Genomic DNA, 25781 nt, shown 5'->3' on the forward strand with positions numbered 1-25781 from the left:
ATAGAGGAGAAGCCTGTGAATCTGCATATTCAGTAAGTACCCCAAGTGACTCTTATGATCAAGCATGTTTTAGAAACACATTTTAACAGTCATTAAAATAAAGTGTAATATAATACATGCTGTTGTTAAAGATGTTTCACACCTGCTTTTGTGGACATAATTTTTTGAAATTTTGAAAATTTTCTACTTTATGAAAAAATAGTAACGTATATGTTAAAATTAATCTAACAATTCAAAAGTGAATGAAGTGTAAATTTAGTCTCTTTCCCAGCTATTTCCAGTTCTTACCTTCCTTCCCCAAAAATCATGTTACCAAAATCCAGAAATAGTCTATACTCAGGTAAGTTATGTTTGTTTGTGTATTTGTGTACTCAAATTTGTATATATATATTTCCCTTTTCAATCAAATGGTGCACAGATGCAGACATATTGCTTTTTTTTTTAATTCCTAAGAGTTAGTTACCCTTTTGAGTATATTGGGGAGGGAGAATAAGAGGACGTTGTTAGCAAGCCATGGAAGTTTGCTTTCAGTTTCTTTCCAAATTCAAAGCTTTAAATGGGGATAAGAGTAAAATAAAGCTGGGAAGGGGTTGGAAAATATTTAATTTAGTGTATTCCAGAACATGCCTTTCAAACACCTATTTTGTAGATGCAAATGAGCATAAACTCAAATGCAGTAAAGGATCCAGGAAGCTTGAAGGAAATAGGCAGGGAAAGCCTCTTTCATTCTCTCTGGCCCCAAAAGAAATGTTTTAATATTGAATTTTAAACAGTCAAAACAAGTCTTCAACTTCCAAATGTAATCTTAGTTCTATATTTTGAGAAATGAACTGAGCTACTTTATCCTTTCAAAAGCATACCTCATTCTTTCACTTATTCAACTCTAAAGACATTAATGACTACCTAGTCTGTATGTACTAAATTTGGCAATGGATGATAGTAAACATTGTCACAGAGGAGAGGAGAGGGAAAGCAGAGGAGGTCAAAGTCAGTCAGCTGGGCTCATTATGTATAGCAATTAGTCAATGATCCCAAAAATAGATGTTTAGAATATTCTGCTCCAAACCTTCTTGGTATTTGCTTGAGGACCTTCCCCTTCAGAAATTCTGGCCTCAGAGTTATTTCTTTTTTCAGGGTTGTTATTTAGATATTTCTATTTTAAGACTCCTAAGTTCCCAAATACCTTACCTTCTATCTTTGAGATGCAGTTTCCATCTAATGTGAGCTCTTCCAATTTAATACAGGATTCTAAACCTTCCATTTTAGTGAGATTATTGTTGCTAAATGATGCCCATTTCAAATTTTCCAATTTTTCTAAATTCGTGATTTCAAAGAGATGTTGCCCATCTAAATTTAAGGCAGTTATCTGTAGAATAATTGATACTATATGTTACTTCTGAATCTCACCAATAAATTCAATCCATGTTATAAGATAAAAGATGAATGAAACAATTCAAATGTGTTAAATAGATATCAAAGGAATTCCTTCAGGAACTAAGGATATTACAAAGCTCTTAGTTTACAAAATAGAAAAATTTTACAAGATCATAACTCCAAAGAGGAATTTATATGGGGTCATAGTGTGATGTGCCAGTCAGAGCCCTGCAGTGAAGGACTTGTTTCAGCTGCTAGAAGTGCTGTCAGCACAGTCTTTAGCTGTCAGTCCCTTCAGGGATCGCTTCAGCTGCACGGAGCTGCCATGCTCAAGGTCATGCTCCTTCCCAGGGTGACCCATATCCACTGCTGGAGGAATATAAAGCCTGGCCATATCAGCCTAACTTGGGACAAATTTAATGGGCCATTCTAATTCTAGAATACCCCATGTGGTCAGCTAAGGCTGTCATTGGGCCTTCTTTGCAGCTCAATTTCTGTATACATCCCATAATAAAAATAATGCCACTAGTGTCTTCCATTTTCAACGTTCAACTTCACTTAGCCCAGTTTCCATCTTTGGTAAGATGTATAAGGGCAACTTATGCAGCAAGAAACTGTTGGTGCGCCTTTAAATTTTTCTTTATACTTGGCTGAATTCTGGCCAGTTTCCCCATCCCCATGCCTAGATTCCTGATCCTTTTCACTTTGCCACCTAGACTTCTGACTCACTCTCTGGCTTTGAGCCTTACAAGTTTGCTCACCTATTTTGGCCTATTATTAGACTCTGCCTTTGGCTTCATAGTGTACCTTCATACAAAATCTCCAAATATATGGTGACTCCCACTGAGGCCTAGCCCCTGTGACACACTATTCACTACTTAACCTCCCTTTTCAAATTTGGCTTTTCCAATTTTCTACCCCTTGCCTATGTGTGCCCTCTCTATGACACACAGATCAAAGATGACTAAAAATCAATTGAAATTAAGCTTTTATATTAGGTATAAAATTAACTTTTACCTTCAAGTACCAGTTTACACCCAGATGTGAATGTGGTCCTAATTTTGAAATCTGTGTCAGAATTTTGGCAGAAGGCCATATACTAAGTATCCGTGGTCTCTCCTCTTTAGTACTAGAATGCCGTAAGAGAGATAACTAATAAAATAAAAAACATATGATGAATACAGGAAATAATGCAGAGAGGTTCATTTATCTATAGTTAAAAGCATTGTCTCAGAGCAGGTGAGGAGTCCAATTAATAATTTTAAAATATGAAATCTTCTTTGTTTAGATACATGTTTAATATTTCACACTTTTTGTTGTTTTAGCAAATCCTGAACTATATAGAATAGTTACAAAACTCTAAAAGGATTATTACAATACAAACACCCACATACCCACCCACAAAACCAGTTTAAGAACTAGAATATAACTAATCCCCTAGAAGCTATCTGTGGGCCCCATCCTAACACTTCCTCCCACTATTTCTCTGATGTGGATCACTATCTCAAATTTTGTGCCTACCATTTACTGGTTTTCTTTATAATCTTAGTATCTATATTTGCACCCATAAACAATATATCATTTAGTGTTGCATATGTTTGAACTTTATATAAACTCAACAATACTGTATGTATTCTTCTATGATTTGCTTTTTCTGCTCAACATATTCATGAGTTTCATCTAAGCTGCTGCATGTAGCTGTAGTTCATTCACATTTCACTTCTGTTTAGTATTTCCTTACTGATTCTTCTGTCAGTAGACACTGGAGTTTATTTCAGATTTTGGCTATTATAAACATTGCCACCATGAATATTCTTGTGCATTTCTCCTGGTGCATACATGCAATTTATTTTATTTTATTTTTTTTCTTTCTTTTTTTTTTTTATCATCATTTTATTCAGATATATTCACATACCACGCAGTCATACAAAACAAATTGTACTTTCGATTGTTTACAGTACCATTACATAGTTGTACATTCATCACCTAAATCAATCCCTGACACCTTCATTAGCACACACACAAAAATAACAAGAATAATAATTAGAGTGAAAAAGAGCAATTGAAGTAAAAAAGAACACTGGGTACCTTTGTCTGTTTGTTTCCTTCCCCTACTTTTCTACACATCCATCCATAAACTAGACAAAGTGGAGTTTGGTCCTTATGGCTTTCCCAATCCCATTGTCACCCCTCATAAGCTACATTTTTATACAACTGTCTTCGAGATTCATGGGTTCTGGGTTGTAGTTTGATAGTTTCAGGTATCCACCACCAGCTACCCCAATTCTTTAGAACCTAAAAAGGGTTGTCTAAAGTGTGCGTAAGAGTGCCCACCAGAGTGATCTCTCGGCTCGTTTTGGAATCTCTCTGCCACTGAAGCTTATTTCATTTCCTTCCACATCCCCCTTTTGGTCAAGAAGATGTTCTCCGTCCCACGATGCCGGGTCTACGTTCCTCCCCGGGAGTCATATTCCACGTTGCCAGGGAGATTCACTCCCCTGGGTGTCTGATCCCACGTAGGGGGGAGGGCAGTGATTTCACCTTTCAAGTTGGCTTAGCCAGAGAGAGAGGGCCACATCTGAGCAACAAAGAGGCATTCAGGAGGAGATTCTTAGGCACAAATATAGAGAGGCCTAGCCTCTCCTTTGCAGCAACCGTCTTCCCAAGGGTAAAACTTATGGTAGAGGGCTCAACCCATCCAACCACCAGTCCCCTATGTCTGTGGTCATGTTAGCAACCATCGAGGTGGGGAAGGCGAATACCACTGCATTCTCCACAGGCTCCTCAAGGGGGCACTACATCTTTTTTTTTTTTTCCTTGTTTTTCTTTTTTTTTTTTTTAACTTTCCCTTCTTTTTTAAATCAACTGTATGAAAAAAAAAGTTAAAAAGAAAACAAACATACAATAAGAGAACATTTCAAAGAGACCATAACAAGGAAGTAAGAAAAAGACAACTAACCTAAGATAACTGCTTAACTTCCAACATGTTCCTACTTTACCCCAGGAAAGTTACATAATATAGCAACATTTCTGTGAACTTGTTCCTACTATATCCATCAGAAATTAACAGACCATAGTCATTCCTGGGCATCCCCAGAACGTTAAATAGCTTATCTGTTCTTCTTGGATTATTGTTCCCCCTTCCTTAATTGCTCTCTACTGCTAGTTCCCCTACATTCTACATTATAAACCATTTGTTTTACATTTTTCAAAGTTCACATTAGTGGTAGCATATAATATTTCTCTTTTTGTGCCTGGCTTATTTCGCTCAGCATTATGTCTTCAAGGTTCATCCATGTTGTCATATGTTTCACCAGATCGTTCCTTCTTACTGCCGCGTAGTATTCCATCGTGTGTATATACCACATTTTATTTATCCACTCATCTGTTGAAGGACATTTGGGTTGTTTCCATCTCTTGGCAATTGTGAATAATGCTGCTATGAACATTGGCGTGCAGATATCTGTTCGTGTCACTGCTTTCCGATCTTCCGGGTATATACCGAGAAGTGCAATCGCTGGATCGAATGGTAGCTCTATATCTAGTTTTCTAAGGAACTGCCAGACTGACTTCCAGAGTGGCTGAACCATTATACAGTCCCACCAACAATGAATAAGAGTTCCAATTTCTCCACATCCCCTCCAGCATTTGTAGTTTCCTGTTTGTTTAATGGCAGCCATTCTAACCGGTGTTAGATGGTATCTCATTGTGGTCTTAATTTGCATCTCTCTAATAGCTACTGAAGCTGAACATTTTTTCATGTGTTTCTTGGCCATTTGTATTTCCTCTTCAGAGAACTGTCTTTTCATATCTTTTGCCCATTTTATAATTGGGCTGTCTGTACTATTGTCATTGAGTTGTAGGATTTCTTTGTATATGCAAGATATCAGTCTTTTGTCAGATACATGGTTTCCAAAAATTTTTTCCCATTGAGTTGGCTGCCTCTTTACGTTTTTGAGAAATTCCTTTGAGGTGCAGAAACTTCTAAGCTTGAGGAGTTCCCATTTATCTATTTTCTCTTTTGTTGCTTGTGCTTTGGGTGTAAAGTCTAGGAAGTGGCCGCCTAATACAAGGTCTTGAAGATGTTTTCCTACATTATCTTCTAGGAGTTTTATGGTACTTTCTTTTATATTGAGATCTTTGGTCCATTTTGAGTTAATTTTTGTGTAGGGGGTGAGGTAGGGGTCCTCTTTCATTCTTTTGGATATGGATATCCAACTCTCCCAGCCCCATTTGTTGAAAAGACCATTATGGCTCAGTTCAGTGACTTTGGGGGCCTTATCAAAGATCAGTCGGCCATAGATCTGAGGGTCTATCTCTGAATTCTCAATTCGATTCCATTGATCTATATGTCTATCTTTGTGCCAGTACCATGCTGTTTTGGCAACTGTGGCTTTATAATAAGCTTCAAAGTCAGGGAGTGTAAGTCCTCCCACTTCGTTTTTCTTTTTTAGAGTGTCTTTAGCAATTCGAGGCATCTTCCCTTTCCAAATAAATTTGATAACTAGCTTTTCCAAGTCTGCAAAGTAGGTTGTTGGAATTTTGATTGGGATTGCATTGAATCTGTAGATGAGTTTGGGTAGAATTGACATCTTAATGACATTTAGCCTTCCTATCCATGAACATGGAATATTTTTCCATCTTTTAAGGTCCCCTTCTATTTCTTTTAGTAGAGTTATGTAGTTTTCTTTGTATAGGTCTTTTACATCTTTGGTTAAGTTTATTCCTAGGTACTTGATTTTTTTAGTTGCTATTGAAAATGGTATCTTTTTCTTGAGTGTCTCTTCAGTTTGTTCATTTCTAGCATATAGAAACATTACTGACTTATGTGCATTAATCTTGTATCCCGCTACTTTGCTAAATTTGTTTATTAGCTCTAGTAGGTGTATCGTCGATTTCTCAGGGTTTTCTAGATATAAGATCATATCATCTGCAAACAATGACAGTTTTACTTCTTCTTTTCCAAATTGGATGCCTTTTATTTCTTTGTCTTGCCGGATTGCCCTGGCTAGCACTTCCAGCACAATGTTGAATAACAGTGGTGACAGCGGGCATCCTTGTCTTGTTCCTGATCTTAGAGGGAAGGCTTTCAGTCTCTCACCATTGAGTACTATGCTGGCTGTGGGTTTTTCATATATGCTCTTTATCATGTTGAGGAAGTTTCCTTCAATTCCTACCTTTTGAAGTGTTTTTATCAAAAAGGGATGTTGGATTTTGTCAAATGCTTTTTCAGCATCTATTGAGATGATCAATTGATTTTTCCCTTTCGAGTTTTTAATGTGTTGTAATACATTGATTGTTTTTCTTATGTTGAACCATCCTTGCATGCCTGGAATGAACCCCACTTGGTCATGGTGTATGATTTTTTTAATGTGTCTTTGGATTCGATTTGCAAGTATTTTGTTGAGGATTTTTGCATCTATATTCATTAGGGAGATTGGCCGGTAGTTTTCCTTTTTTGTAGCATCTTTGCCTGGTTTTGGTATTAGATTGATGTTAGCTTCATACAATGAATTAGGTAGTGTTCCATTTTTTTCAATGTTTTGAAAGAGTTTGAGTAAGATTGGTGTCAGTTCTTTCTGGAAAGTTTGGTAGAATTCCCCTGTGAAGCCATCTGGCCCTGGGCATTTATTTGTGGGAAGATTTTTGATGACTGATTGGATCTCTTTGCTTGTGATGGGTTGGTTGAGGTCTTCTATTTCTTCTCTGGTCAGTCTAGGTTGTTCATATGTTTCCAGGAAATTGTCCATTTCTTCTACATTATCCAGTTTGTTGCCATACAGTTGTTCATAATATCCTCTTATAATTTTTTTAATTTCTTCAGGATCTGCAGTTATGTCACCTTTTTCATTCATTATTTTGTTTATATGGGTCTTCTCTCTTTTTGATTTTGTCAGTCTAGCTAGGGGCTTGTCAATCTTGTTGATCTTCTCAAAGAACCAACTTTTGGTGATATTTATCCTCTCTATTGTTTTTTTGTTCTCTATGTCATTTATTTCTGCTTTAATCCTTGTTATTTCTTTTCTTGTACTTGGTTTAGGATTGGTTTGCTGTTCATTTTCTAGCTTCTTCAGTTGATCCATTAGTTCTTTGATTTTGGCTCTTTCTTCCTTTTTAATATATGCGTTTAGTGCCATAAATTTCCCCCTTAGCACTGCTTTTGCTGCATCCCATAGGTTTTGGTATGTTGTGTTCTCATTTTCATTCGTCTCTATATATTTAGCAATTTCTCTTGCTATTTCTTCTTTAACCCACTGATTGTTTAGGAGTGTGTTGTTTAACCTCCAGGTATTTGTGAATTTTCTAAGTCTTTGATGGTTATTGACTTCTAATTGTATTCCATTGTGGTCAGAGAATGTGCTTTCAATAATTTCAATCTTTTTAAATTTATTGAGGCTTGTTTTATGTCCCAGCATATGATCTATTCTGGAGAAAGTTCCGTGAGCACTAGAAAAGTATGTGTATCCTGGTGATTTGGGATGTAATGTCCTGTATATGTCTGTTAAATCTAATTCATTTATCAGATTGTTTAGGTTTTCAGTTTCCTTATTGGTCTTCTGTCTGGTTGATCTATCTATAGGAGAGAGTGATGTGTTTAAGTCTCCCACAATTATTGTGGAAACCTCAATTGCTTCCTTTAGTTTTGCCAGTGTTTCTCTCATGTATTTTGTGGCACCTTGATTGGGTGCATAGACATTTACGATTGTTATTTCTTCTTGCTGAATTGCCCCTTTTATTAGTATGTAGTGGCCTTCTTTGTCTCTCAAAACATCCCTGCATTTGAAGTCTATTTTATCTGAGATTAATATTGCTACACCTGCTTTCTTTTGGCTGTAGCTTGCATGAAATATTTTTTTCCATCCTTTCACTTTCAGTTTCTTTGTGTCCCTGTGTCTAAGATGAGTCTCTTGTATGCAACATATTGATGGTTCCTTTTTTTTGATCCATTCTGCGAATCTATATCTTTTAATTGGGGAGTTTAATCCATTTACATTCAACGTTATAACCGTGAAGGCATTTCTTGAATCGGCCATCTTATCCTTTGGTTTATGTTTACCATATTTTTCCCTCTCTCTATTAATATCCTTTATTGTACCCATACCGAATCTCTTTAGTACTGAACCTTTCTCCAAGTCTCTCTGTCCTGTCTTTGTTTCTCTGTCTGTAGGGCTCCCTTTAGTATCTCCAGTAGGGCAGGTCTCTTGTTAGCAAATTCTCTCAGCATTTGTTTGTCTGTGAAAAATTTAAGCTCTCCCTCAAATTTGAAGGAGAGCTTTGCTGGATAAAGTATTCTTGGCTGGAAATGTTTCTCACTCAGAATTTTAAATATATCGTGCCACTGCCTTCTCGCCTCCATGGTGGCTGCTGAGTAGTCACTACTTAGTCTTATGCTGTTTCCTTTGTATGTGGTGAATTGCTTTTCTCTTGCTGCTTTCAGAACTTGCTCCTTCTCTTCTGTGTTTGACAGTGTGATCAGTATATGTCTCGGAGTGGGTTTATTTGGATTTATTCTATTTGGAGTTCGCTGAGCATTTATGATTTGTGTATTTATGTTGTTTAGAAGATTTGGGAAGTTTTCCCCAACAATTTCTTTGAATACTCTTCCTAGACCTTTACCCTTTTCTTCCCCTTCTGGGACACCAATGAGTCTTATATTTGGACGTTTCATGTTATCTATCATATCCCTGAGGTCCGTTTCGATTTTTTCAATTTTTTTCCCCATTCTTTCTTTTATGCTTTCATTTTCCATTCTGTCATCTTCCAGGTCACTGATTCGTTGTTCAACTTCCTCTAGTCTTGTACTATGAGTGTCCAGAATCTTTTTAATTTGGTCAACAGTTTCTTTAATTTCCATAAGATCATCCATTTTTTTATTTAGTCTTGCAATGTCTTCTTTATGCTCTTCTAGAGTCTTCTTGATTTCCTTCATATCCCGTACTATGGTCTCATTGTTCATCTTTAGTTCTTTGAGTAGCTGCTCTAGGTGCTGTGTCTCTTCTGGTCTTTTGATTTGGGTGCTTGGGCTTGGGTTATCCATATCGTCTGGTTTTTTCATATGCTTTATAATTTTCTGTTGTTTTTGGCCTCGTGGCATTTGATGAACTTGATAGGGTTCTTTTAGGGTTTGTAGTCCTATTGAAGTCCTTATCTCTAATTTATCAGATCTACAGCTTCGTGGAGTACACTTTCTCTAACTAACCAGCAGGTGGCGTCCACGAGCCACCTGTTCTCCCCTGCTTACCCTTTTTGGTGAGTGGGGGAGTGAGTCTTGTGGGGCCCAATTGGTGTACCAAGCTTGCGTGTGTAGTTGGTGTTGCCTGCCCTGTATGTGGGGCGTGTTTCTGGGCAGTCGGGGAGGGGGGGTGGCCCTAACAATCAAATCTCCCTGATGATCGTAGAGTTTTAAAGCTGCTGCAATAGTCTAATCCTTCAGTTCAGTCCTGCCACAGTTTGTCTCTGCCACTGACCCACAAGTCTTTGGTATTGGCGTATGGCTCCTGAGACTTGCAAGTGGGCCCCTCTTCCAGGCTGTGCACCCCGGGTCCTCTGTTGAGGGATGACTGTGCTATGTCACAGGTGAGTGCCGTCACCCCAGGGCAGTTCTGGGCTGCTGGGCTGTGTAGGGAGGCTCCCAGTCTGCTGAAATGATGGCTGAATGGGGCTTTGTTAATTCACACTGCTCCACCTTCCCAGCTCTGGGACAATCAGCTGAGGTTGCAGGGAAGGCTAATGTCCACGCCCAGTTTTGTGGTGTGTGCCTGTTATTTGAAGCACTTCCGTCACACTGGGTTGTCTGGGGCAGCTCTGGGCTATGGGGCTGGCGATGGGCAGGAGTGTTTCCTGTCCACCAGGATGGTGGCTGTGAGCGGACACCCCCCTTTTCTTGGGAAGTTGTGGTGTTTAATGAATTTTCTCAGCCACTGGATTATTGCCTTTTGTCTCAGAGCTCTCTTAGTTCTGCTCTTGACTTGACGTGCCCAAATTGCAATTCTTTGAAGCTTTCTGTATTGGGCTTCTTAGAGTAATTGTTTTAGAAAAAGAAAAAAGGATTAAAAAAAAAAAAAAAAAAAAAGGGCCCTCCTCAGAGATCTAATGGGTTATTGAAATGCTAATAGACAAAGCAACCAGGGCCATTAAGGAAAGGTCCACAGGGCAGAGAGATCAGCTTTTCTTCGGGATTTGCATATGCGCCTCAAGGCCTGAGCTCCGCCCTTCCCCTTTCTGTGTTCACCAGAACTCCAAAAATCTTCTGCTTTTATTTTGGAGTTTTTCGTGTTATTTTTTTTTTTTTTCTATGCCTGTCTCCTCTCTGCTGGGCTGGCAGCTCTCAGATTCTCTGGTGTCTGGTCTCAGTCTATCTATGGTTGGAGTATGGATCAGTAGAATGAGTTTCCGAGAAGGGCTACCACTGCAGTTCTCCCTTCTCCTTACCGGAGCTGGCAGCCCCTCCTCCCAGGGGACTGAGCCTGGCAGGGAGGGGCGCGGGTCCCCTGGCTGCAAAAACTTACAGATTTCGCTGATCTCAGCAGTTCGACATTTTCATGAGTGTTGTATGAAGTATGCCCAAAGACAGATTGCTCTGTGGTGTCCAGTCCACGCAGTTCCTGGCTTTTTACCTACTTTCCTTGAGGAGTAACTAAAACTTACAGCTCACCAGTCCTCCATCTTGCCCCGCCTCCGCATACATGCAAATTAAAGTATATGCTCATAAGAAAAATCTGAGTTGTAGAGTATGCATATTTTCAGTTTTACTAGATAATGCCAAATTGTTTTCCAAAGTTTGTACCAATTGTAACCTTTACATCTTTGCTAAAACTTGATATTGTCAGGCATTACAATTTTTTCCAATTTGGTGGTTATACATTGGTAGGTCATAGCGGTTTTTATGTTCATTTTCTTCATTACTAATTTCCTAAGTTAATTGGTTGTTCTTATTTCCTCTTCTATGAAGTGTCTTTTTAAATCTTTTGCCCATTGTTTGATTCAAGTGGTTGTCTTTTTCTTTATATGTTCTGGATGTGTTGTAAATTTATTTTTCCCAGTACATAGCTTGTCCTTTCACTTCCTTTATAGTATCTTTTGAGGAAGAGATATATTAATTTTAATGTAGATAAATTCCATCTTTTATGGTTTATGCTCTTTGTTTCTTGCCTAATAAATTCTTCCCTAACTCAAGCCATAATGATAATCTCTGATATTTTCTTCTAAAACATTTCTGGCTTTGTCTTTTACACAATGTCCTTAATGTACTTGTCTCAGGGCCTTTTATTAAATAGCACTCCGATCTGCAAAGGCAGCTTTGTAATTTATCGAGTTTCCATGAATGTGTGTGTCTATTTTAGGTTCTCTATTCTGTTCCATTGTTCTACTTGTCTAACTCTCTGTTCACACCACCCCATTATTTTAAAGTATATTAATAGGGGAGGGTAAATCCCCAATCCTTCAGGAGTGTTAGTTATATTTTTACCAACAAAAGATTCTTCACTTCATTTTGAATAGATCAAAAATTAAATATGACATTGTTTAAGGCATTAATATTCAAATGCCCCACAATAAGTAAATAACTAGATAACTAGAGCGGAGGTATTTAGGATGTTAAAGCTACTTTGGCCAAAGTATGGCATTCTTAATCTAGATAACATAGGTGTGGTTTTTCCCCAACATTACTAAGCTTTGTTCTTTTAAGCCAGAAACATATAATATCAATACTAGGAAGACACTTCAACAAATGCTTTCTCAAGGCCTCTAAGCTTACCTTATCCAAAGAGTGTTGCATATTTTCATGTAGGCTCTAGAAAGGACTCTGATGAATTCAGGTGACTAGGAAAAAAACAGTTACCCTAGAGGTATTTTTGGAGTACTGTGCAGGGATGTATCAAGGGAATTCTTATAGCCAGTTGCTATTTAAATGGGTACATTTAAACAGAGACAAACATCCAAGTGTTATGATTATTATATATTAATTGATTCTTTTTATTAACATGCTAAGAGAGAATGCAAAACATTCATCAGAAATAGGAACTATTATTTGTATGTTATAAACAGCATGAGAAACATTAAATAGTAAAATCCAACCTCAGTAATTTTTGTTCCAGTAATAAATTTCATAGCTGCAACTGCCTCTTCTTCAGAAATGAGGAGTCCATCTAAATGAGTAAGAGTCTTTAATCTGCCAATAACACTCAGCCTCAATGTGGCTGGCTTGGGAAAAATAGCAGAAAGTTAATTTTTATAGAATATTACGTATGTTATGGCATGGAGAAAGAATGCCTATTCATTCCTTTCCATAGTACTCAAAATTATGTGTCTACTTATTTATGATACATATCTAAAATTAAAAGCTTAATTATTTAAATAATAGTTGAAATTAAATTATATTTAAGAATTAATTATTATGTTTGAAGTTGCAAAATTCTGCTCTTATGAAGGAGAGAATCCCATAAGTTGTTGAAAAATGCCTCTGGTGAAGTGTTAAAAGAACAACTGCAGTGTCTATATTGATGATCTAAATCAGCATAAACTAATAAGTTCTATGTATGATTCAATATGGTTCTTTAGCCCTTGACATCCAATTTGGCAACAGGGAAATGGCTGCTCTGTGATCATCCAGGAAGTCTGCTTTGGCCAAAGAAAAATATTCTTCAATTTTACTGAGTAAATATGAAGGAATACAACATAAACATAATTATATGGTCAGTTTGATAGAAGCAATCATGCTTTAGCCCCTTTTAAAAATGTTCAACATAGCCTTACATACAGATGGAAAGGAAGAGTCTCAAAATTTACTTAGCATTAATCTACATATTTTTTTGTGTGATGATAAATAATGTTCAATCAAATTTCCTTTCATAACAGAACCACGTCTTAGTAATTCAATTTTGTGAGGGGAAGTGACTCCTGGAGTTAAAAAAAAGAACAAGTAATGCAAATAATGTAAAACACAATTGCAAAACATGTTGCAAAACATGTTTTTCAATCATAGATTAGGATATATTATAAATTAAATCATGTTTTTCTCTTAATAGTATAATTCTCTCACTATATTGTTATTCTTGTTTCCTATGTCTCTTTACAATACAGTTTAGCATAGCATGCTATAAAAATTTTCCTCAAGTTTTCAAATGACAAGAACATTAACAACTCTTAAAGTCATAATATTCTCAAACTATGAGAGAGAAGGTACAAAAAATCTGACATGAAATTATAGATTTTTCTTGTAGTAACATTTGATTCGCTTGATTACTGATTTCAATTTATGAAAGACTTAAAGGAATTCTAGGAAAACAAAGATAGTTTGCCTATTTTTGGCTATTATTGAACAATAAAATACAGTAAGAAAATTGTTTTGAAATAAGATGCTTGCTTGTTTATAAACATGTCTGTTGCATACCTTTTGCCATGGATTATGTTGAATATCAAGAGTGAGGAGGTTTGTGGTGTGTTTGTATAAGATATTTATCTCATCACCAGATTTTTTCAGTTGATTCCAGCTCAAATCTAAGTGCTTCAGTTTCATCAGACCTCTAAATCCCTCAAGGGTTATCACATGATTATGACTTGCATCCAGATATTCAAGGTTACACTGCAACACATACAAATAGAAGTGATGTTAAAAGAACCATGGTTTGAATGCTGAATTATAGGGAGTGATTATGGTTGAAAGGGGAAGTTTATGATTGTGTATGTCGTCAGAAGGAAAGCTAGAGGATAAAACATGGGGCTGTATAACATAGTGAACCTTGCTGTGAATGATGAATGTGATTAATTGTACAACTACAGGAATATTCTTAACATGAATCAGAGTAAATGTATGTTACTATTACATGGTGTTAATAATAGGGTGGTATAAGGGAAAAAATACAGCTAATACAAACTATGGGCTATAGCTAACGGTAATATTGTAATATTCTTTCCTCAATTTTAACAAAGGTACTATAACAGTGCTAAGTGTCAACAACAGTGGGGTATAAGGGATATGGGATTCTTCTTTTTGGAGCAATGAGAATGTTCTCAAATTGAATGTGGTGATGAATGCACAACTCTGTGATTATATTTGAGCCACTGATGGCACACTTTGGATATATTGTATGGTGCCTGAATAAAACGGTTTAAATAAATAAATAAGGAACCAGGATTTGTATTTACATAGTTCTTTCTTTACGGTTCTCTAAGCGCTTTAAATGCTTCTTGATAATCCTCACAGAAAACCTAAACAGTGGTTATACTGTAATAATGGGATTAACAGATGTAGTCTCTTAAAGAGCTATAGGTATTTCATTTAGTCATTTTCTTAATTTCTCACCTCATCTTTGGAAAATAGAGTGGCAGTGTTTATTTTCATAGAAGAGAATATTAAGAAATATCTTGCATAGAGAAATTGGCAAGGTAACCAGTCCCTAACAAACAAGGAATCCTACTTCTTAATATCTGGTTTTCTGGTCTATACCTTTGAACCCACTGTCTGGTTAAAAAAAGGCACATCTTCAGAGGTAGAAACTGACCCTATTGATTCTATGCTATAAGTTTTTTTAAAAAGTGCATGATTTTTAATAATAATTTTCAAAAAAATCATAAAATTAATGCATGTTCTTTGTTGGAAATTTGGAAAATACAGTAAATAAATGAAAGAAAAATAGAAAGCATACATAATCCTATTTTTCAGAAAGAACCACTAAAACATTTTTATTAGATGCACACATATCTTATATAAAGCATTATATTATATAGAAATTTTTATCCTTTTAATATTTTCAACATAACTAAATATTCTTCAAAATGACTGTTCATAACAGAATATTCTAATAAATGATTATAATTGTTTTTTTAAATATTTTAGCATGAATCTTCACATTGTTCCTAATTGTTGCAATACTGAAACAAACAACCTCAAATGCAATATCTTCTTAACTGCAATTCTGATTATCTTTTTCTGAACAGAAATGGATTACTGGTGCCAAAGATTTTTGTATTGTTAAGACTCTTGACAAATAATGCCAAATAGCTTTTAAGGAAAATTGTACCAATTTATTCTTCTAACAGTTGAATATGAGCATGCCCATTTCCTTACCCCCCACCCATCATTTCCAATTTGAAAGGTAAAAAGAATGCCGTAATTAATTCATATTGTTTATTACTAGTGAAGTTGAATATTTTTCCATTTGTCTATATTAGCCATTTTTAACTTTCTTTTAACAACTGTTTTTGTCTACACCTATTTATCTATTGCAATCTTAGTTTTACTTGTTTGCAAGAGGTTTTTAAAATTTTAATTTGATACTTATATTTGTTGCAAATAAAACTTGCTTGTAAGGTATAGAAAACTCAGACCAAGAACAAGGAAGAGATAAACAGGACTTTAAAAAACTATTTTGCAACAAAGTTTTAAAAATAAAATTATTTCTATAGGTTAAAAAGGAATTTCATTTCTCCACAGCTTAATTCAAACAACTCTTTCAGCTCAGCATAGAATTAATCACTCCCTTAGGACACATAGTTATACTTTTGGAATAATACTCTTAATACAGCAGTTCAGGTTTCAAAAACTGGATGCACAGAACATTAAAACATAAAAAAAAAATTCTGGAAACCTACATACTGACTTTTTATGCTCATGAGTAAGCACAGTAAAACAAAACAAAACTATTGTTGGCTATCGTTATCATAATTTCTAGAATGGAAGGATGTTTGACAGCATAAAAGTGTGAAAGGCATAATCTTAAAGAGAACAACCCTAAATGGAATCAGTTTAGAGTTTTTAAAACTTACTACATAGCTCTTCTTTCCCCAGTTTTCATCACAGACTGGGGAAAACTTGTCCCACACTTTGGAACTTGTCTGAAGATTAGCATTTGAGAAGCTATTGTTTCAACATGCCCTGGAAAAAGGCAATAAGCCATCGTGTCACCCCCGCCCTCACAAAGGCTTTGGCAGCCATTGTTTCAATACTTCCTGAAAAGGGGTGCATGCAGCCAAGATTTAAAGATGCAGCACATCTTCAGGGATGCAGGGGGAAATTATCTGAAGGGCTGCATTTGCTGGGTAGGCCAGGAAGGCTCACTTTTGGGGGCAGTAGGGAGAAGCTTTTGGAGTCTCCTTCCCAGGGCACTTTGGAGCTGGTCTGCTACCCCTTTGTGGCTCCTGGTCCTTCTGTTTTGGTTGGGAAAGACTGACTTGGGAGAGTCTTCTCAAGGGTGAAACTCTTTGCCCTCCAGGAAAAAGCAGCATGAAACAATGAAAGAAGTGTAAAAACCATAGAGGTGGACAATCTGGTACAAAGACCTGCTAGCATCAAATACCTGGGAGAGGGAGGTCTGTCTTCTGGGAATGGGACAACGAAACTCTTGCAAACAGAGGACTCAAACAATTAGCAAATAAAAGCCCAGGACAAGACACACTGAATTTGCCTAAGGAAAACCCACGTGAGAGGAGGGCTTAAGATCAAGAAAATCTCTGACTTATCACCAGCTGTTATAAAACCAAGAAACAGACATCCCAGGGAGTAAATCCCAGGGGTATTATTTTAAAATATTTGAATGTACAGTGTGCAATAAGAGTATAAGACAAACAAAGAAACAGGAAATGATGGCCTACCCAAAAGAAGAAGATAAAAATAGCAGAAACACCAACAAAGAAGACCAGAATGTGGATATACTGAACAAAGCCTTTAAAAAAATGATCTTAAAAATGCTCAAGGAGATAAAGGAAAGTACAGAGAAAGAACTAAAGGATATCAGGAAAACAATGAATGAACAATATGAGAGTCTAAATAAAGAGAAATTTTTAAAAGGAACATAACAGAACTACTGGAGTTGAGGACCACAATAACAGAAATGAGAAATGCCCAGGAGGCTTTCAAGAGCAATTTGGAGCTAGCAGAAGAAAGAATAAGTAAACTTGAAGACAAGACACTTGAAATGAGTCAGGCTGAGGAGCAGAAAGAAAAAAGTGAAAATAACCTATGACAACTCTGGGACACCATCAAATCCAGCAATATACACATTATGGGAGTCCCAGAAGAAAAAGAGAAAGGGGCAGAATAGTCAAAGAAATAATGACAGAAAACTTCCCAAACTTAGCAAAAGACATGAATATGCACATCCAAGAAGCCCAAATAGGATAAACATGAAGAAAAATACACTCCATAATATATTGATAACACTATCAAATGTGAAGGACAAGGAGAGTTCTGAAAGCTGCAAGAGAAAAGCAATCCAACAAAACATTAAAAGAATTATACACCATGATCAAGTGGGTTTAATCTCTGGCATGCAAGGTTGGTTCAACATAAGAAAATCAATTAACGTAACACACCACATTAACAGAATGAAGGGAAAAAAATGCATGGTCGTCTGAATTGATGCAGAAAAGGCATGTGACAAAACACAGAACCCTTTCTTGATAAAAACACTTATAACACTAGGAATAGAAGAAAACTTCTTCAACATGATAAAGAACATATATGAAAAGCCCATAGCTAACATCCTACCTAATGGTGAAAGACTGAAAAACTTTCTCTCTGAGATCAGGAACAAGAAAGGATGCCCACTGTTACCACTGTTATTCAACATTGTATTGGAAGTTCCTGCCAGAACAATTTTGAAAGAAAAAGAAATAAAAGGCATCCAAATTGGAAAGGAAGAAATAAAACTCTCCCTATTTGCAGAAGATATGAATCTATATACAGAAAATCCTGTAAAAAAAACAACAAAGCTCCTAGTACTAATAAATGAATCCAGAAAAGTGGCAGGGTATAAGATCAACACCTAAAAATCAGTAGTGTTTCTATACATAAGCAATGAATAATCATAAGAAGAAATAAAGGAAAAATTCCATTCACAATTGCAACTAAAAGAATCACATATCTAGGAATAAATCTAACCAAGGATAAAACAGGATTTGTTCACAGGAAACTACAAAACATTGCTAAAAGAACTTAAAGAAGACCTAATTAAATGGAAGGATATTCTACATTTATGGATTGGAAGACTAAATATTGTTAAGACATCAATACTACCCAGAACAATTTATAGAGTCAATGCAATCCCAACCAAAATTCCAACAACCTTTTTTGCAGAAATGAAAAACCCAATCATCGTATTTATATGGAAAGGTAAGGGGTCCAAATAGCTAAAACCATCTTGAAAAAGAAGAATGAAGTTGGAGGACTCATACTTCCCAATCTTAAGACTTATCAGAAAGTCACAGTAATCAAAACAGCATGGTTCTGGTACAAAGACAGACATACAGATCAATGGAACAGAAATGACAGCTCAGAAATCACTCCTCACATGTATGGTCAACTGATTTTTGACAAAGTGGCAAAGACCACTCAATTGGGAAAGGATGGCATCTTCAACAAAGGGTTCTGGGAAAACTGGATCCCCATTTGCAAAAGAAAAAAAAGGAGGACCCCTACCTCACACCATATATAAAAATCAACTCAAAATGGATCAAAGACCTTAACATAAGACCTAGAACTATCAAACTCCTCAAAGAAAACGTAGGGCAGCATCTTCAGAACATGTCTTAGGCAACAGTTTCTTACACCCAAAGCACAAATAACAAAATTAAAAATAGACAAATGGGACCTCAAAAAAATTTAAAAATTTTGTCCCTCAAACGAATTCATCATGAAAGTAAAACAACAATATACATAATGGGAGAAAATATTTGGAAACTGCATATCCGATAAAGGATTAATATCCAGAATAAATAAAGAAATCCAACTTAACAACAAGAAGCAAACAACCCAATTTAAAAATGGGTTGAACAGACATCTATCCAAAGAACATATACAAATGTCCAAAATGTACATGAAAAGATGCTCAGCTTCATTAGCCATCAGGAAAATGCAAATCAAAACTACAAGATACCATTTCACACTATTAGAATAGCTGCTATTAAAATAATGGAAATACGTGTTGGAGAGAATGCAGAGAAATAGGAACGAGTTCACTGCTGGTGGCAATATAAAATGGTGCAGCTGCTGTGGAAGACAATTTGGCAGTTCTTCAGAAAGCTAAGTATAGAGCTACCATACAACCTGGCAATCCCACTATTAGGTGTATATACAAAAGAATTGAAAGCAGGGACTCGAACAGATATGGGAACACCAATGTTCATATTCACAATTGCCAAAAGATGGAAGAAACACAAGTGTCCCTTAACCAATAAATGGATAAATAAAATGTGGTATATACATACGATCAAATATTATTCAGCTGTAAAAAGGAAGGAAATCTGATACATGCAACAACATGGATTAACCTTGAAGACATCATGTGGAGTGAAATAAGCAGACACAAAAGGACAAATATTGTATGATCTCACTGTTTTGAAACAATTAGAATAAGCAAATTCAAGGAGTCAGAATCTAGAACATAGGTTACCATGGGATGGTGTGGGGATAGGGAAAGAGAAGTTAAGGTTTAATGTGTACAGTGTTCCTGTTTGGAATGATGGAAATATTTTGGTAATGGAGGTGGTGATGGTAGCAGAACACTGTGAACACAATTAACAGCATTATCTGTTACATCTATTATATCTTAATCATATGTAAAAATAATTAAAAGGGGAAACATTAGATTGCAAATGTGGCAACAGAATAAAAAGTAAAAAGAATACATGGAACTACACCACACAAACAGTGAATCCTAAGTTAAACCCATAGATTGTAATTAATAATACAATTATAAAAAATTGCTATCAGTTATAACAAATGTGCCATACCAATGCAAGGTGTTGGTGGTGGGGTGGTGTATGGGAATCTGGTATTTTATGCATGATTATTCTGTAAACCCACAATTTCTCTAATAAAAAAAAATGAGGGAGAGATCAAAACATTCTCAGATAAACAAAGCTGAGGGATTCTATCTAATCAGTAGATTGGCCCTATAAGAGATGCTAAAGGGAGTTGTGCTGGTTGAAAGAAAAGGACACTAGACAATACATAGAAGCTGCATGAAGAATTAAGGATCTCTGGGGAAGGGTAATGACATAGGTAAATATAAATGCCAGTAGTACTGTATTTTTGGTTTGTAATTCCACTTTTCCATTCCTACAGGATCTAAAAGGCAAATGCATAAAATGCAATGATAAATCAGTGGTTTTGGACTCATGAGGTATAAATATGTAATCTGTGACAGAACTATAGAAAGGTAGGGGGACAGTGGGATATAGTAACATAGTTTGTGTACATCACTGAAGTTAAGCAGGTATGGAAGCAAACAAGATTGTTGTAGATTTAGGATGGTAAATTTAAGCCCCACAGTAACTATAAAGAACATATTGAAGAATATGCAAACTCCTAGAGACAGAAATTAGAGTACAGGTTGCCAGGGGTGCAGGGCAGGAGGAATGGGGAGTTAATGCATAATGGGTAGTGGGTTTCTGTTTGGGGAGATAGGAAAGTTTTAGCAATGGAAGGTGGTGAGAGTACCACAATATTGTGAATAAGATAAATCCCTTTGAATGGTGTGCTTGGTTGGGAGTGGTTGAGATAGGAAAGTTTTGGCTGTATATACTCCCACAATTAGGGAAAAAAAAAAAAAAAAGAGCAACTAAAGAAGCAATGACAATTAAACGCAATACATGATCCTGGATAGGATCTAGCAAAGGAGGAGAAAAGGCTCAAATGGATATTATTGAGACACATGAAACAACTGGAATATATACTGTAAGCTTTATGTCAGTGCTAAATTTCTTGAACTTGATAAGTGTACTTAGGTGGTTACATAAGTGCATACCCTTATTCTTAGGAAATGAACATGGCAGTATTAAATGTTCTAGGAACATCATGTATACAACCTATACTCAATAGTTGATAAAATGGATTGATATAGATCACTAGGTAGATAGATAGCACGATATGGCAAATGTAGCAAAATGTTAAAATTTGTGGATCTGGGTGTCTGGGGATTGGATAGTGGTATGCTGGAGTCTCTGTGGAGTTTGTATTATTTTTTAGAACTATCTTGTAAGTTTGAAAAAAAAAAAGCCAACAATCTACATATATTTCTGGAACCTCTATTAAACTGCCTTCCTTCCTCTGCTTAATACTGAACCAAGACTATAGGGATTCTACTAGCTTAAAAGGAGTTAGAACTATTGTAAGAAAAAAGAAAGGGGATTTAATACTAAAATCTGAGGTCAGTAAGCAAATTAACAACTATCACAAAGGCAGAAAAATCAATGCAAAGGCTATGATATAATCGTGAGGAGGTAGAGTAGAGAATGAGTAAGGGATGAGAATGATGACATATTCTTGGCAATTATGTTAATGACCTGGAACCCACGGACATGGGGGATGCTGGGTTTGAGTTCTGGAACCACATATGAAATTATTTTTGTTATATGATGTATAACAAGGACAACAAAATCAGAGAAGATCCATGCCTACGTGTACATGTACATTACTATATTTGCCCAGTGAGATATGAGAAGACAAACACAAGTCACAGAAGAGCTATGCAAGTGACAATCAAATAGAAAGTTCAGTTCAGAAATAAAGAAAATTAACAACCTGGTGGAACAGATGGAAAAAACTTGACATTAGCTGTGATGTGGCAGACTAGGAAAAGACGAAGAAGAAACAGAGACTGATAAGATGGAGAAAAAGAAGAGAAAAACAAGAGCAGCAGAAGAAAATTAGAATTTTCAAAGGAAATTTTAAAAACAAGTGTGGAGTAATTTTAATATATGTATTTTAGAGTCACTAGAAATCAAATATGATCACAGGTGTATATTTGGTCTGAAAACTGAATCTAAATCAAAGACCTATTGTAAAGAAAGTAACATATAGTGTACATATGCTTTGTCCCTTTTTTGGGCTACATAATCTTGAAAATGGTACATGTAAGGTCATAAATACACATATGATTTATCCATTAGATCAATGATTTTATTTTATAAAATAAGTAATTTCAAAAGGACAGATCTTACCAAATGGTACACATCATCTAAACATGTAAATTCATTAAAGCTGATATTAAGCTTTCGAAGTCCTGTTAATTTGGAGAGGTCTCTCAGTTTACTCAAGCTGTTTCCATGTAGGTTCAAACTCTGAAGTAAAATCAAAATAAAAATGAAAAAATTATGAGCAATTACATTCCACATCATACTGATGTGTGGATATCTAAAATGTTTGGAACAATTACTTGAGCCAATATAATAAAACATAAGAAAGCAGTTATTTTAAATAACATTAAGAGAGAACCAATAAGAAAAAAGCTAATGTATGGTGTTAGAAGGTACCGTTTATAATAGCATCAGTGGATCCTTTTCTTGATGAGTGAGATTTTCTACTTGGCTTAAGTTTATCAACAAAATTGCATGGAATTCTTTCCAAAAAATGGTTAAATATATATGTTAAAGTATTTGTTAGGGCAGATAATATATATCTCAGGCTAGTTGGTAAACAATGTAGGTCCTAAAGGGTTCAGATAGGCTAGGCACTCACGGAAGAGAGGATGGCAAGGATAAACCTTGATTTCAGGAAACTGTAGGAGGGTACTGGACCAAGGAAGAAAGACAGAGGATTTTACGATACTATGGTGGGTCCTAATGGAGAAAGACTATGGGGGTGGAAGAGTGCTAAGACAATTTCTACATCAGAGTTTGGCAGAAGCTTTCCATGTCTATTTCATGCTAGGTTATATAAAAATAAGGGCTATTACAGTTTTACATTTAGAGGAGACCTTGATATTCTACATATTTTTCTGTCTTTATCCCTCCATGAAGGGTATCAAATGAAGACTGAACTTATGTGTAACCTACTAAATAAACAATGGCACAAGAAAGTTTTTTAATACAATTGACCACAGCCTTCACAAGAAATGGAAATTTCCATGATAAAATCAGATGCCTACTTCACAACCCTCCTCACCCCACCACCTCCATCTTATACCCTATACTGTGGACATAATTAAATTCCCATCGGGGAGAAACAGTTAAATTTCTAATAGATATAAAAATTATCTATAAGAGTTACTGCAGACTAGTTTAATTCTATTCACATACCATCCATGATTGATTCCACAGATACCTGTCCACAACTGAATTCACCATCTTCCCTGTCAGCTTGGCACCCCACGTTTTTCAATCCTGATGAAGAACTTTATTATCTCTCTAAAAGATATTGTTGATCACTCTGTTACCCTCATTTCCACATACATTTGGGCCCATACACATTTGTTTCTCAAATGAACTGCTCCTTTCTATCACCATGACCAGTGCCTAACTTCAGACTCTATTTCTCTTCTGGACTTCTGCAACAGAACCTACCACCAGCCTGCATTCAGTTAAATCCATCCACAAGGTGCCAAAGTTAGGGTCTTTAAAAACAGGGAGACTGTTTCTTAAAGAAAAGAATCCATGTGTTTTAATTTGCCTTTCAAAGTCTGTCCTAATGTGGCTACAACCTCCTACTCTTCCAGTTCAGCGTTCACTTATCTTTCTTGTATCCAGTCTATACCTTATCTTTCCACCATCATGCATCCTATGTTCTAGACACACTGAATTTCTCAAGTGTTCGCTGAAGATGGCAGGATCTTTCAAACCCTATGCTTATATTGAGAGTACTTGCTTCTGCCTGAAAGAAGCAAACAATTAAATTCTAATATCCTTTAAAACTCAGCTCAAAACTCACTGCTTTCTGTGAAGCTCTCCTCAGTACCTACATCTGTTTCCTCCACTAAACCTAATGTCCCTTAGGCAGAAAATAATTTATTCATTTGAAAACCCAAATACTTACCCCTCCTTGTCCTAAACATAGTAAATTCTCACTAAATTTTAGGTACATAATCAATGCAAAAGCCAACATCAATAACTGACAACTCTAATTTCTATTGTTTAATTGAACTATAAGAGATACACTTTGGAAAACTCTGGGGTTTTCATTTCTATATAGTGCTATATGTCACAAGAAATTCAAACTAGTGGGGAAGATGGATAAGCAGATAAGAGGTATGTTACCCTGAATTTCTCTTATATTAACAGCAACAAAGGAAGGAGTGGAAAGGTTGTGATGTCCAAACATTCTTGTTGTATATATCTAGTATTCTTACGAGAATCCCTAGAAGATTTGCTGGCATAGGCAGCATAGGGCAGATTAAAGATGAAAAAAAAAAAGACCTTTCCATTCATCTGCTATGGATAGTAATAAATTAATGCAAAGTCACCTAGGAGTCACAAGCAGGCCTAGGTAATATGAAGCCCTATTTCCCTCTTCTCGTGTGTGTGTGTGGTGTGTGGTGTGTGTGTGTGGTGTGTTTCAAATGATAAAACCAAAGATGACAGAGGGACCTACTTTGGGCTACTGTTTTTTTTTTTTTTTTTTTTTTTTTAATCTTTATTCAATCTCTTTAACCAACAGCAATGCATGGAATGGGAACCCAATTAAATTAGAAGACATTCATTTTTCAAACATTTCATTATTAAAATTTTATTATTAAAATTTATTACTCAAATATTAGATCTTGACATTATAGTCCAGAAGCAATAAATTCTCAGACGTAAGACTGTCTCTGAAATCACTCTATTGCACATTTATGATAAAGATTGTGATTTATGGTCAAGATGGCCATCATGTTATGATGTTTTCCTTCCTCTCTAATAACTGGCTAAAGTAAAGACTTAATCTCCTCTTTATCTCTTGGAATTGAATATTTGGTATATGGTAATGATGCAGTGTCACTAAAGCAATCCTATAAACTCCTCAAAGGAGATGTTTTCTGAATCTTTTCAGAAGTGGACTTAAAATTATTGACCTCACTTATTTAAAAAATATTTTTGCATTCTTTATTTCATTCGATTGCTTGAGAAAAAATTTGTCTTCTTAAACAATGGATCCAGAAACGTAGCAATGCAGCAAATGTAATTGACTTTCAAGAAAACAAAAATCATCTTTGAGTTTTTATCTGTAGTTCAGCTTTCAGTGCACACACAGAAGGATAGGAGTATTTATCTGATACAAGTCATGTAAGAATAATCTGTCCTCTTGAGGTGTATCAGGTTCTTTTTGTTGTTGTTGTTGTTGTTGTTGTTTTACTTCTGCAGGATCAAACAACACGTTCTCTGCAAGAACCTTTGGCTAAAGAAGACATTCTTTTTTTAAAAAACAAAACAAAACAAAACAAATATCTGAGGAGTGTCAAATGTGTTCCACGTACTGTGCTAGGTACTAGCAGAGCTGACTGATGCTAGTCCATACAATGGTTATGAGTAAATGAGAAAAAGGTACCATTTTCTCAAGACACTTTTGTTTCCAGCTTTTAGAAAATTGTTTCATTATACTGATTTTTTTAGAACAAGAAATTTTACCAACATATGTAGAAAATTTTTGTAGTAGATACACTATTCCATGATGTGGAAGGTGCCCATTAGATGTGGCCCTCTTGTGCAATGTAGCT

General features: G+C 35.9%; 1 protein-coding gene across 1 annotated transcript in view; it reads right to left on the bottom strand.

The window, feature by feature from the left end:
* The window catches only part of LRRC9 (leucine rich repeat containing 9), a 150237-nt gene that overhangs the window by 48637 nt on the left and 75819 nt on the right, over window positions 1-25781 (bottom strand). Inside the window, exons 17-21 of the mRNA XM_037832601.1 lie at window positions 22315-22434; window positions 13766-13957; window positions 12451-12576; window positions 2392-2526; window positions 1189-1366 (exon numbers count right to left, since the gene is read on the bottom strand). Coding sequence (XP_037688529.1) covers window positions 1189-1366; window positions 2392-2526; window positions 12451-12576; window positions 13766-13957; window positions 22315-22434 — 751 coding nt within the window. The remainder of the gene's footprint in view (window positions 1-1188; window positions 1367-2391; window positions 2527-12450; window positions 12577-13765; window positions 13958-22314; window positions 22435-25781) is intronic.

Source organism: Choloepus didactylus, chromosome 4 (genome assembly GCF_015220235.1).
Source record: "Choloepus didactylus isolate mChoDid1 chromosome 4, mChoDid1.pri, whole genome shotgun sequence".
Classification (NCBI taxonomy): Eukaryota; Metazoa; Chordata; class Mammalia; order Pilosa; family Megalonychidae; genus Choloepus; species Choloepus didactylus.